Source organism: Mercenaria mercenaria, chromosome 1 (genome assembly GCF_021730395.1).
Source record: "Mercenaria mercenaria strain notata chromosome 1, MADL_Memer_1, whole genome shotgun sequence".
In the NCBI taxonomy this organism is placed as follows: domain Eukaryota; kingdom Metazoa; phylum Mollusca; class Bivalvia; order Venerida; family Veneridae; genus Mercenaria; species Mercenaria mercenaria.
The window spans coordinates 42,057,261-42,070,928 of NC_069361.1; the positions used below are offsets into that span (position 1 = coordinate 42,057,261).

General features: G+C 32.0%; 1 protein-coding gene across 1 annotated transcript in view; it reads left to right on the top strand.

Moving 5' to 3' along the window:
• LOC123523178 (uncharacterized) overlaps window positions 1–13,668 on the top strand; it is a 125,635-nt gene that overhangs the window by 54,208 nt on the left and 57,759 nt on the right. The window contains exons 59-78 of the mRNA XM_053543101.1: window positions 63–260; window positions 539–581; window positions 909–1,072; window positions 1,616–1,780; window positions 2,069–2,284; window positions 2,681–2,723; window positions 2,957–3,117; window positions 4,226–4,375; window positions 4,701–4,907; window positions 5,258–5,300; window positions 5,993–6,168; window positions 6,513–6,806; window positions 7,306–7,512; window positions 8,569–8,776; window positions 9,257–9,359; window positions 9,826–9,985; window positions 10,354–10,580; window positions 11,170–11,335; window positions 11,658–11,886; window positions 13,268–13,481. Coding sequence (XP_053399076.1) covers window positions 63–260; window positions 539–581; window positions 909–1,072; window positions 1,616–1,780; window positions 2,069–2,284; window positions 2,681–2,723; window positions 2,957–3,117; window positions 4,226–4,375; window positions 4,701–4,907; window positions 5,258–5,300; window positions 5,993–6,168; window positions 6,513–6,806; window positions 7,306–7,512; window positions 8,569–8,776; window positions 9,257–9,359; window positions 9,826–9,985; window positions 10,354–10,580; window positions 11,170–11,335; window positions 11,658–11,886; window positions 13,268–13,481 — 3,374 coding nt within the window. The remainder of the gene's footprint in view (window positions 1–62; window positions 261–538; window positions 582–908; window positions 1,073–1,615; window positions 1,781–2,068; window positions 2,285–2,680; window positions 2,724–2,956; window positions 3,118–4,225; window positions 4,376–4,700; window positions 4,908–5,257; window positions 5,301–5,992; window positions 6,169–6,512; window positions 6,807–7,305; window positions 7,513–8,568; window positions 8,777–9,256; window positions 9,360–9,825; window positions 9,986–10,353; window positions 10,581–11,169; window positions 11,336–11,657; window positions 11,887–13,267; window positions 13,482–13,668) is intronic.

Here is a 13,668-nt window from a genome sequence, read left to right on the forward strand (position 1 = left end):
TAGATAAAACGTAAACATACTATCTGTTATAATTCTTAATTGTTCCACACATCATTTTGCAGATTGTATTGTACCATCTACATTTCCTGATACTGTATGCAGTATGTCAGACAACTGTGGAAGTGTGCAATGTTGTATTTTCTCGGATGTTCTGCAAAGGCACATCTCTTATAACCTTAACTATGACCAATGTAACCATATGATATATGTTCAAATTGAAACGTTCACTAAAAGCATTTCATTGTATGAATACACATACGGTACGTATTTGTGTAATTTAACTACATGTATACGTGTATAATGCGTTTTGTGTTTTACTTTAGACAGTGAAAATATACGAGTTTTATAAAAGCGTAATAACTGTTATCATATAATCACTAATACTAATAAGTTTTATTTGGATACAGAATCAATCAATACATAAACGCAGAGATGTTATCTAGATAAACGAGTTATTGTTAATCGATTTTGATAGAGGAAGGGAAGGCATAAGTTCTTAAGATAATTATATTCTGTTAGATCTGTATCACTTTTCCAGGAACACTGATGACATTTTCCCTGTACTCCGTTTTTCGTATCGGGTAAGCACGTCTTTTTTATTTTAATGCAATCACTGCAAGTTAATTGTATCGAAGGAAGTATTTTCACAAATGCCATAGACATTAGAGTCTGAAAAGACCGTGGATAGTCAATGCAGTAGTATTATGGAAAATGTGGCAAATATATTTACACAAATAGAATTAGTTCTGCATATCTCTTTGTACGTATTTTGTATAACTGTGTATTTTACATTCTGCCGTTAGTGATTTTACAGAATTAATTATTTAAATATTTGCTAAAACGGTCAACCAAACAAAAACCGAGTTTGTAAAATAAATCAGAAAAGTTATCCTGTTTGTATTTTCTAGGTTTTCTGTCGATCATCTGAAGTATTTCGAAACAAACATATTAAGCCTTAACATCAGTGAATGTTACGAATATAACGAGAAGTGTACAACATCTGTTGAAGTATTGAACCTTGATAGTTTCCCGGATCAAAACTGTCAAACAGACAAAACTTACAATAAAGAAGGTATGAAAAATATATAGTGCAGCGATTATATTATGAAACACAGTTTGCAGTTTGCAGCTATCTCAATTTCTATTTTCATAGATTTCTATATTATACACTTTCCTATTAATGATCAAGTAAAACTGTAATGTACTATCCAACAGTTTTTTTATTGTATGTAAAACCATCAGTCGTTTAGTTAAACATCCAGTTTGTTTACTTTGATTTATGCAAATTAAGGAGTAGTGCGGAAGCGATGCAACTGGCATGTGGGCGGTCCAGTTTGACGGGCTACTTAAGTGCAAGTGGATGTAATAATATTATGTAAAGTGCTTGCTTACACTACTAGTAAAATACTATCCATCCGAGTAACGATGAAAGTACTATGTCAGACACTGGTGGCAGTCAGGACTACATTATTTAATTTCGTGTGGTTTAGACATGCAAACGTAAATGCAGTTTCCACGGAGTCGGTTAAACAAGTCTAGATGTGCAACAATTATTAATGAAAAATAGGGTTGTATGTAACTCATCAATTATTTCCCCGTGATGTTGTTTTTACAGACTTTTCCTTATACATGTGGCTTCATGAAAATAATATTACTGATTCTTCGACATTGGGAGACGTTGCTAAATCTAGGATTTTGAAAGACCTTGGAGTGAACCAATTCTTATACGATGACGAGTGTATTCTCGAAGCTAATAGTTCCATAAATGGATGGAACAACGGTTTGTATATTGAAATTAAATATATACGCTTACTCAAGTTTAACCCAGCTTACTGTAAGAGACAATTTCATTAATTACTCAATACCACTTGTATCTAACATAATGTTTATAAAAAGCTATTTTTAGCCTGGTATAATGATATATCGTCTGTGATTTCAAACAGTCATTCTTCTGTTAAAGATTTACGCTGAAATCCAAAATGAATATCAAATAACCATCAGAATTATGGTAAAGTGTATCACAGCTCATTGCTTAAAACGGTTTATTTGTTTTATTAATTTCATACAGATTGTCAAGCAGACCTTTTCTTGCCTAACATTACCAACGAGGCAGTCATATCTTGCTACATACACGAAACATGCACAGATATTGACTGTTGTGTTTTTGTTGAAGAACTACAAATGTCATTCCGTCTAACATTCAGTCTGAAAGAGTGCGATCTTGTTCTGGAAATTGAAATAGAGAAACTTAACCATGAAATCTTACTTACTCACGTTGTAGGAGGTAATATTGCATCTTTTTCAATGTTTCAACATTGCAGTCATTTTTATTCATAAAGATTATTCAAAAACTCTAGAGATCCATGTATGAGTATATAAAATGAATTGTTGATTTTTGTCGTTTCGGAAACGTAGCGCTTAGTCTTTTGTCACATACTTACATTGTTATAACTTGCATTCGTTTGTTTCCGCAAAGATTCATATTCAACGTGTGAAAACATTTAACGAAGTATTCAGCATACACTTTAGATACAAAAAAATTGCTTGGTAATAAAACTATCAAAATATTGAACTATCAAATTATTCCTGTAAATAAGGCCCAGTGAAATGTATCAGTGCATTATTCTCTACTTACTAAAACTTATTTCTTTTGTTTATATGTTAATTATCAATATTTTAGGACATCAAACAATGGTCAGTCTACAAGGTTTCCTTCGCCTTGAGTAAGTATTGTAAGAGCTGTATTAATTGTGATACATACGGTGAAAATAAAAATTTGGTTAGATATGTGTGTGTGTCATTAACCACAAGATATTCAAAATATTTGCGTAGGAAATTTTTATAATTTTCAAAATAATACTTTTGCAATACAGTTTACTTGTATATAACAAGGAAATGGAAACGATGTTTGCGTTTGTTGCCGACGAGAGTTATTCATGAGACATTTCTTTCACAGATTCACGATTGAAGAGTTTTCATCAGAGGAATTTATACTTCAAATGAAATTAAAAATCTGTTTGGAAAGTGACTATGCCTGCGAAAGAGAAATAGATATATTTGATGACACAAGATTACCCCGGCGTGTCTGCAGTTTCCCGCCGGATTTTGATAATGCTGGTATTGTAAATTATATACAATATACATATCTCATTTCTTGAGTTGACTTGACATATATTATTTTATTAAAGGAATACTAGACCTTAGTTTGATATTGGGAAATATGAACAATTAAGTTGCTACTGTAACATATAATTTATGTAAACATTGAATTAACAAGTTAATTGTTAAAGTTAAATACAATTTTCAGAATTTTGTATATTTAAAGTGAATATCTAAAGATAAAATATTTCAGTGAAAGATGAACATTAGATATCTTTATAAGTAGTCAAAATTTCTGAAAAGCTTACCGCAATGATTATTAAGGTGATAACCTACTCCTCACGTTAAGCATTCGCAAGTTGCATAAAATAGAGTTTAAAATATTGTTTGTATTTTTGCTCAACTTCTTTTGTTTAACTATTACCTATATAATTTGTGTATATCATCTTTAAACTATGTTATGAATTAATGTCATTTGAGTACAAAGAAGTCATAGTACTTAGCGACCAAGTATTTATAAAGCCCCATGCACTGCATAAGCCTGTATTATTAACGTACATACATAGAGCAAATAATTAGAAAACTCTAGATTATAACGTTATACAAGTTCCACAAGGCAGAATTAGATTAAACCCGCATTTACAAAAACTTTACAATATACTAAGAGCATTCGGCAAATAAAGAAGATAGGGTACTGTGCCTGATTGTTAAATATATTGATTGGAAAAACGGTTAACCTCACGCAAATATACATAAAGGGAGTTAATGGGAAAATCACACTTTTTGATCTAGAAAATTGTATGTAGATTTTAATGAAACTTCTCTTTTTTAATTAACATAATATTGTAGAATATAATGTAGATCTATATGTCGAGTGCGAGTTCCAAAAAAAGATGACCTAAGGTCATTGGAATTAATAAATGTTTCAAACTTTTAAAATAATTGATTATCTCTAAAAAGATTTTAACCGTTTCAATAAGGTTACCGATAGATTGCCAAAAGTTCATAAAATGTTTTTTGTTCTATGTGCCGAGTCGTACCAAGACAAATGACGTTACGCCATAACATCCGGTTTATAAAACATGCACAACTACCTTATGATATGTCAAACGTTCTTTTTTTTCAGAATTTTCATTGACAACGTGGATGTTAGAAAATGGAGTGTCAGATGCATACGATATGTCTGAAAAGCAAACGGATAACCTCATACGTGACCTGGGTTTACTTCATCTTCTCACCAAAACTCCATGCACAACCAATAGCAGTTTAGCAGAAGGTCTTGGCTATATGACCAGCATAAGTCGGAAAATGAAAAACATATAAAATATCATGTTTTTATATATAGTATATAAAATATAATAACTTATCAACTAAATGATTTGAAAGAATTAAACACAATTCATATTTGTTGCAAAGTGTTTGCCTTATGCCACTGACGGTAACCTGACTATTATATTTCAATGCCCGTGGTTTATAATTCTGGCACAAACAATCATATACTTTTAGATATTTCAATAATATGAGTATGATTAAACAGAACCATGTACCATGTAAGACGAAAATACGAGATAATTTTTGTATGATTCGTTTTTATTCTATAGGTCTTCTTGAAGTAGACGTTATGGAATATTCAAATGATACTGTGTGTACACGGGATCCTAATAGTAGTTACTTTGAATGTTGCATGCGATCTAATGTACTTGACAGAAACCTTTGGATGAACTTCACTCTTGACCCTTGTAGCTATCTAATGGAAGTCAATGTTGAAAATATCAACGAGAAAATAGAACTGCTTAACTATAATTGGGGTAACTGTTTGATGAATCTAATAAGTTATACGATGTTGTTCATATTAAGTTAGTTATTTCATTCATTTCGTTGGAAAATTTCGTCACCCCGGCGAAAGTTCAGTTTAAACGGCGGGTTTTCTGCTTTTGATTTTGTTAGAAGATCCTCTTCATGTATGATGTTAGACATCAAAAATAGGTAGCTTCCTCACGTGGAATTATTTCCCACCCTAAGCAAGATTTTGAATCGACAGCTGTTACGGGCAATTAAGTAAATGATGTGTCTCAAAACAAATACGAAATTATATATATAGAATATAACAATGACACAAATCAGCTTAAATAAGTCAACAGTTTGTTACTTTTTATAGGAACGAGGCACAGTGTGAATGCCAAAGGAGTATGGGGAGTAAGGTACGAATTTTATCAAACGACTAAAAATGCAAAATATTGGCTAATTCAAATTCAAAATAACACTGTAGTATTTAAGGGCAAGGAGTTCCTGACAATAAGTTAATTTTAAATATAAGCCATCCTCAAGCCTTTCATAACGCTGAAAGACTTGCAAACTCCACTATTGAAACAGATATGGCAGCTTGAAAATTTAGAAAATGGCTGATTATGGACGCAGTCATTTTAGTGTGTTTATTACGTCATTTACACACTGCTAAATTCTTCCTTTAGCAAATAACCTTTTAAATAGGTTAGTTTCATATGTTTCTTAGTGTAAGATGTAAACATGGTAATTTTTACATTATATTTGGAAATAGTAGTGTTTTTTTACAGAAATAAGTAAAAACAGCTCAAATATGTGTCTAGAAGTTTAATGAATTTGCCAGTTTTTTTTTTGGTAGAGGGGGTGGTGGTGGGGGGGGGGGGGGGGGTGGATTGCTGTTCTCTTGGAAACAAAACGGCCGCCTTTTTTATCAAATATTCAAATGCTTGTAACAGATTTTGAAAATTCTTTCACATAAAAACATCATTGCCTTTCTCTTTAATGTTGTTGTACTAAATCAATAGTTAAATATTTCATTTCGAATTATACAAAGTACTCAGTGTAAAATATATAAAAGTATAAAACGTCCTTCTTTATTTCAAAATTTTAGGTTCATGGTGACAAATGTACAATCGAAGAAGTACTTTTCTATTGACATTGATCTGCAGCTAAGTTTTGAATCCAGTGGGAATAATGCTTCAACAATTACAGTTGCAAATGATTTGAGAATGCCTTATCCATCCTGTCCGAACATATCTACGAATGATCTATTTCAGCCTTATTATGGTATATTTTACAAAAGGCTTTCTTTGTATATTTCAGTGTCAATATTGACTAGTGACTTGAATAAGTCGAACTACATAATATCAAAATTTTAGAAATTACAAAATATAAGGTGTTCATCTACATAAACATTTCATGTAAATTTCTTATTAAATTAAAGAGAAACGAAATGGAGAATTTAATATCCTTTGCTCGTATTTACCTTTCACGAAATATAAAGCTAGAATACTGAAACCGTGTACCTAGTTGTTGTCTAGGGAAGATATTTTATTTTGCTGAGTGGTGTTTGCGTCTTTTCGCCTTGTTATATGCGTTTTGATTGATATCATCAAACATTATCATTTAAGGTATATCACACGACTTTTGGAGATTAACAAAATGTATCGTAAATAATACCAGTGGTGTAAACGGTACATACCCTATAAATGGTACAGACGTTATAAATGGTACAGACACGATAAACGGTACAGATACTATAAATGGTACAGACAACATAAATGATGCAGACACCATAAATGGTACAGACACTATAAATGGTACAGACACTATAAATGGTACAAACACCATAAATGGTACAGACACTATAAATGGTACAGATACCATAAATGGTACAGATACTTTAAGTGATGACCAAAGAATCGGTAAGTAGCTGCTTATCTGTAACCTTTCCTTTCAATCGCAACAGATACTAGAAGAAACATGTTATCGATTTATGAAAAAAATATTAGTTTTTATGCGTCATACCGCTTCACTCTTCAACTGCAAGCTATTTTATTCAGCCACTTTGATAATGAACCAACTGCTTCCTACATTAAAAATGCGTTGCATATGATCCTGTTTTTATTTGTTTTGAAATCAGTGTCGTTACGAATTTGATTTAATTAACATTTACTTTGAAACTCATGAAAATAGAATAAATAAATAAAAATGTAATCCGACGATATGACGCTGTAGCTCGACTATACAAATATTTTTTTGATTATATTACATTTTTTGTTGTTTTTCTTTTTCTTTTTTTTTCTTTTATGTATTCTAATTCCTCACACACAGCATTTCATAAAGTTTCAATGTTTTGCTTGGTTTGTTATAACATTTTATTATTTTCGTAGTTTCACTGAAACTTGATTATTTTATTACTAGATTGTGACGACCTTCCCGAATCGCTGGCAGAAATTTGTCACTACAATAGCGATTGCAGCCAGTTGTCATGTTGTACCGACTTGTACTTCAAACAAGGTCAAGAGGAGGCAATAAATGCGCTTATTCAAATCGGAATTAACTGTAACGACATTGTACAATACGAAATAGAAAACAAAATCTGGACAAGAACATTATCAAGCTTTCCTGGTAAACCTTTATTCATTTTGCCGTTATTTAGATATTTCAAATCAGTCATTATTTCAAATAAAATATTTCTTTCTATTTCATAAGACACATATTTTTTCTTTCCCTTTCGTCGTCCGTCTGGCGTTTGTTTACAAAAAACAAAATGGCCAAATAAAAGAATAACTTGTATGATACGCAGTTTTGCACATCGTTTGCATATCTACATTTCTTCCAAATAAACCAGCCAGATATTGAAACTTCGCTTGAATTCTTTTTATAGCCTTAGTGCACATTACCTCGGCTTTTTCCGCTCGAATAACTTTATACGAAGTAGTAGCTCTTCAAAAGATAAAAGGTAAGGGAAGATTTCCGAGATTCACAGATCATCCAATTGAAATAAGCCATAGAGCCATGCATCGCAAAGTAGACTCAAAATGAAAAAAAAAACTAATGAAAAATATTGTAGACGGGTTGTCTCAAAAATCAAACAACAAGTACATTTTGATTATATGCAAAATACAAAAAGGGAATGATGGGAAGGTAAACGGGTGGATAGATTTTGAAAGTGATTAAGGTTGTAGGAGTTTCACTGACGTATGACCCTTTAATTTTTCTACATAAATACTATGTAGAGATTCTTGCCAAAAAGTTGTTCAGATTTCAGTCATACATTTTTTTGTGCCTGATATGAAGTTTACTTGTCCGTATTGTCGACACTGTCTGTCCGGATTATCTTACGGGGAGATATAGTCTCTTCAAGGTTATTGTTTAATCAAATTTGTCCGGAGTACTTCTCATTTACTGTTTGAGCGATTTGAGTAACACTTCACAGGTATGATCTACAACAAACCTACGCATATATTGGTGTAACAAGATAATTTTGTTTTCACTGAATTCCAGCATTTTGATTTCATTACATATATTCTACACTGCGCCATTTATATTTTAAGATGCTTCTCTTTGATAATATTTGAAGATAACTAGTTTAAAATATATATGGAGATATATGCTTTTATTTTTAATAGTAACCATCTATATTTTGAACATTTTTATATCATCGTCGTCATTAAATTTCAGATGTGATATCCAGTGGTATAGCAGACTGTATTTTTATTGATCTTATCATCGACAAAATGGCTTCATATCATTTGGTGTCACTAAACATTACTGTCTGCGCAGTTTCCTTCGGCGAAACTGTGTGCGACGTGAACTTCATGATGGAAAATATCAAACTGGCTAAGGTTCAATGTACGAAAAGGAAGAAAAGAGATGTAATGGATATCTAGTAAGCATATTAAACTTTAATTTGTAACTGGTCGGCCCGTAAAAAGCAATTCATTTTGTAATACATTAAAACGTTGTTTAGAACACGCAATAACTATGCTTCAGTTATCTCCTTAAAGTGGTATTGCTTTTGTGTTTTTTATTGTTTTGTGCAATTTCAATTGGGTTGGACCCGTTCCAGAACTGACTTTCTATCCACTAGTAGCTGGAAACTTCAAAAACATCAATCAAGAGTAGGGAACGATGGACTTCGATCATATTGTTGAGAATCGAAGCATCAACAGCTAGAGCAGTAACAGTTTGCAATAAAAAGAAAATGTACGAGTAATTTATCATACATATGTATAAATTTATTGTTGAAAGGCAAAATTTAAACGCCTACGGTGACGGTGACTACTGGTCAGTAGAATTAATTTTGGCCGTACCTACGATCTTAGTTTAAGTACAGTGTTGAAGCGTATTATAATTATGTCTGTTGCAGCAAAGATGATCCTGACTTTAAAGTGCTTGTTCGAGAACTCATGAATGAGGGCGCAACAAAAAATGAAATTCAGACTATGTTTAATGATCTGATTGAAGAAGAGGTATAATTCTTTCTTTTTCTGATTTGCATTTGCAGATGAATAATACATGTATGATTTCATCAAGGTTCATTTAATCTAAAATGAAATTGTCGAAATTCATACATTTGATCGTAAATATATACGTAAACTTCGTGAATTTGTGTTCTATTTGAATAATCGAGATATGAAATGCTGAACTCCTTGCAAAATTCGGTCCTAAGTAAATTAATGATTAGCGTCATAATTTCTTTAATCTAATATGCATTAATTGCTCAATGTAATTCCCCAGAGATTGCACAGAAGTATGCGCTGTATATGCTTTCATGAATCTGACAGAATTTTAAATTCAGACAATGCTAGTTTCAATGGATGAACGTTTTAGAGTAACACATTTTTCCATTAATATATTATAATAGTAGTAACAAAGTTAAATATCCTTAACTTTATATATATATATATATATAATTTTGTTATTTTTGACGCACAGACCTTGCAAAAGGAGCAGGTGTGGGAAGCTGAACTCCTGCCAGATGACGACTCCAGTTCAAGTTACTCATTGGTCCTGAAATCTCTCGGACAAAATAATCCTGAAACTTTGAAATATCAGCGTGGCTTTTATGCCAACACGAATGTTACCGTAACAGGAAGTAATGCCCTTCTTCCCCCTATTTGTATAAATCAGTATTTGTTTGAAAAGCGTTTCAACACAGTTGTTAAGTATTGCTAACAGACAAATATATATTTTGTCTGTTTCTTCGTGATCATTGAATCCATTTAATGTTCATAGAGTTCTGCTGAAACATGTGTTACGGAAGCGAGGGGTGTTGCATTTTCAGTCTTGAATCATTCAGATTCAGCTGCTTTGACATGTTATTTTGATTGTTATCACATTTTGCTTACAAATGATCTTCTTAGAGATTTTTACATGCATCGCAAGTTTGTATTCTGCTAAATTTCACTGTTGATTTTATACACGGTTCTTTCAGTACCGCACTGCACGTTTTGTTTCTTCCAGGTGAAGCGATTTTGTCCATTCTTGGAAATGTCATTAATGTTTTCAATAGAGCAGATCAACCCTTTATCGTTGGAAGTGGCTTTTCCGAAGCGGGCATCAAATTATTGGGAGAACATCTGGCAGATATGACAATCGGGGATGTAGAAGCACTGTTACATATGAATAAACTTGACCCGCTTAAGATATTTCAAATAACCAATGATTTTATTGGTCTTGGAAAAGCTTTGGTATGTGGTTACATCAAAGCAAAATGCTTTCGTTCTTCTTCTCTGTTCGATACTATAAATTTAACAGCAACTAAAAAAGGAAGCGTTGAATCGTATCTCTGGACTAGAAAATTTTGTTTAGTTATTCAACTGAGGTTAACTCGATGGCTCTCTTAATGGTGAAACGACTCTGCAAGTCCTATAAGCTGTACTTTATAAACTGATCATATAATCTAATACAGTTTATACAATATTCAACAGAATAATTGTAAGAACTAGAGATAAAATACATTTTTACAACTTCTGAACAATAATTACATTGGATCCGAATATTGCCCTAATAAATCCCGACCAAGGAATCTAAAATGTGTTTGACACGAGTTGCTTACTTATTTATAATCTGAGAAAATTCGAAAGTCACTTAAATTAAATAGTCTTAAATTACTTTAATTCTATCTGTCTTGCAAATAATCACTCATTCGTGTTTGTTGATTATGTGTCCTTCCAGCTTCGGGTATTTTATTACATTTACACAAAGAACTGAAAGTAATATGTTTACTTAGTAATGATACTTTGACAAAACTGTTTTATTTTATTACTTTTATTGTAGTACTCAGAAGTAATGGAGAAGATGGTTGATAGGACATTAGAATATGCGTTTAAGACTTTTGAAATAACGTTCACTGGCTACCTACCGTTTCCGACAACGCCTGTTCATTTTTACCAAAGTCCACCGATCAATATTCCAATTGGAGGCATCATCAGCCTAACATTTAGTAAGTGTATACATGCGTTATTCGCTTATGTGTTTATATTTTCTTCAAAAATACATAGTATATTGCTCTATGCTCTGTCTAAACAGAACGTCAAAACCTTATGTACAAAGATGAATTCGCTCTTTAAAGTTAACATTTTGATATTAACATGAAATTGGAACTAATCACTTGATATCTCACATGTGCCATACTGTACAGTAAGACTATTTATTAGTTTCATAAACTTCTTAAAGAAAACAAAAATCCTGTATGGCATTTGACGCGGAACTAAAAACCTTACGATAACTACACAAAAGTGATATGTTGCTTTAATTGAATTCAGACTTTGGGGCCGATGGATATTATGGAGTAAAACTTGGATGGGAAGGAAAACTGATTGCCAGAACAGCCGCTGCCATCGTGCAACCGCATGGAGCATTAACCGCATACGGAGAAGCTGGAATCGGAATAGGACCTTTGTTTGCAAAACTTAGATTAGAAGGCAGCCTAATAAACGTTAGATTTCCGACTCGAGCTGAACTGCATTTCTCTAAATTTCCTCTGGATGTTTCGTGAGTAAATGATCTTGATTTCTTCCAAATCAATAATGAAAGACCATTTTCATAGTGACAATTTGTAATTTTTCCTATAATTTTCAATAGAAAGATCTCTATTCTTTGACGGCCATTATATTAAAGTTTATCTTGTTTTATGTAGTTCTTAATTTAGTTCAATTTACATAAATCTGTTTCCGAATTTAATTTGCACTGTCAGAAACTATTTCAATATGATATTTAACAATTCAATTTTCTTTAACGCAAGTTATTTCAAAGTTTGTTTAGTTTTATATAATTCTTAAATTTAGTCCATTTTATATAATTTATCTCTTATTTAAAGAGCATAGTTTGAAAGTATTTCAATATCATACTTAACAATTAACAATTTAGTGGGTGTTATTTTAAAGTTTATCTAGTTACGAATTATGCTTAATTTAGTGCATTTACTAAATTAACTTTATTTCTAAATTTAATACACAAAGAAATTATTTCAATATCAAAATATAACAAATCACTTTCCTTTAACGGCGATGATTTGAAAGTATATTTAATTTTATATGATTAATAATTTAATCCATTTTACAGAAATATGCTGCTTCTTCTAATTCGTATGGTCAGAAACTATTTCAATATCAAAATTCATAAATTTTAAACAGCAAAAGGAACAAGCTAATTATATAAAAATCCATCAAGGTAAGGGAATACTGCCTCGGTGTTTGATGAAATCATCTCGCGTCACTCGAAATGAACGATTAGTAGTTTATTACAGACTCGGAGTTGCGCGGAGAGGCCACAAAATACCGGAAATCATTATAGTGTTACCTGTATAATTTCCGTCAAGTAATTTCTCAGAGTGACTCGACGAAATTCCGCTAAAGTAATAAAACTATAACTATCGGTACTCTGAGTCAGAATAAGGCAGAACTCGGAGGAATTCCTCGCTATGCAAGACTTTCCCTTCGAGCAAAAACGGAAAGTGGGTTTTCCGCGTGAGCTGATCTGTACCATGCGGAAGAATAAAAAACACGTGAAAATCTAGTTGTTTCAAATTTAATATCAGACAAGTTCAAGCTTCCTTGTGTTTATTATGACCATTTCTTGAATAAGAATACATTACCCGTAATGCTTACGATTTTAGGTAGATAACTAAGGTTTATTACCACAAATGAAATCAAAGGCAAGTAGGGTCAAACTTTGTTTTAAAATGTTTTGGCCGTTCTTCCGTATGCTTTTTTGTTGTTGTTGTTTCATGAATTGTCCTATGTATCATTCATAATTCAATTGCTTGCAATTTATTATACCTGCCGCATTACGTTATTTGATATGACTTGAAAATGAACACGTATAAATTGCTTTTAAAATCATAATATATTTACATTTAAGTAATGTTTTGCAGCTTGGCAATGGACCTTGATCTTATACCTGTTAGACTGCAGCTGTCAGCTTTAGTGACGTTTGAGATGAAATTTTTATTCTTTTCATTTCGAGCAACATTATTTCGTGCAAAACTTTGGGAGTATTCATCCCCACGAATCAAGAAAAAGGTAATTGATGTCTCTACTGAGGAAACAGATACTACGCCACCGGAAGTGTCACAACCCATCCACGATGTACGTTTCAATTTATTATCTTTTTTTTTTTCGAATTATCCTTTCTAATAAAATGTAATATTATTACTTTTACCACTACATTGATAAGTAACTCACTGAGATAGATTTAGTCTTATCCCATTGGTAGGCGATTGTAAAAATAAAGACAGTTATTGCAATCTGTGTTTATTATACATAGCGATTCCTT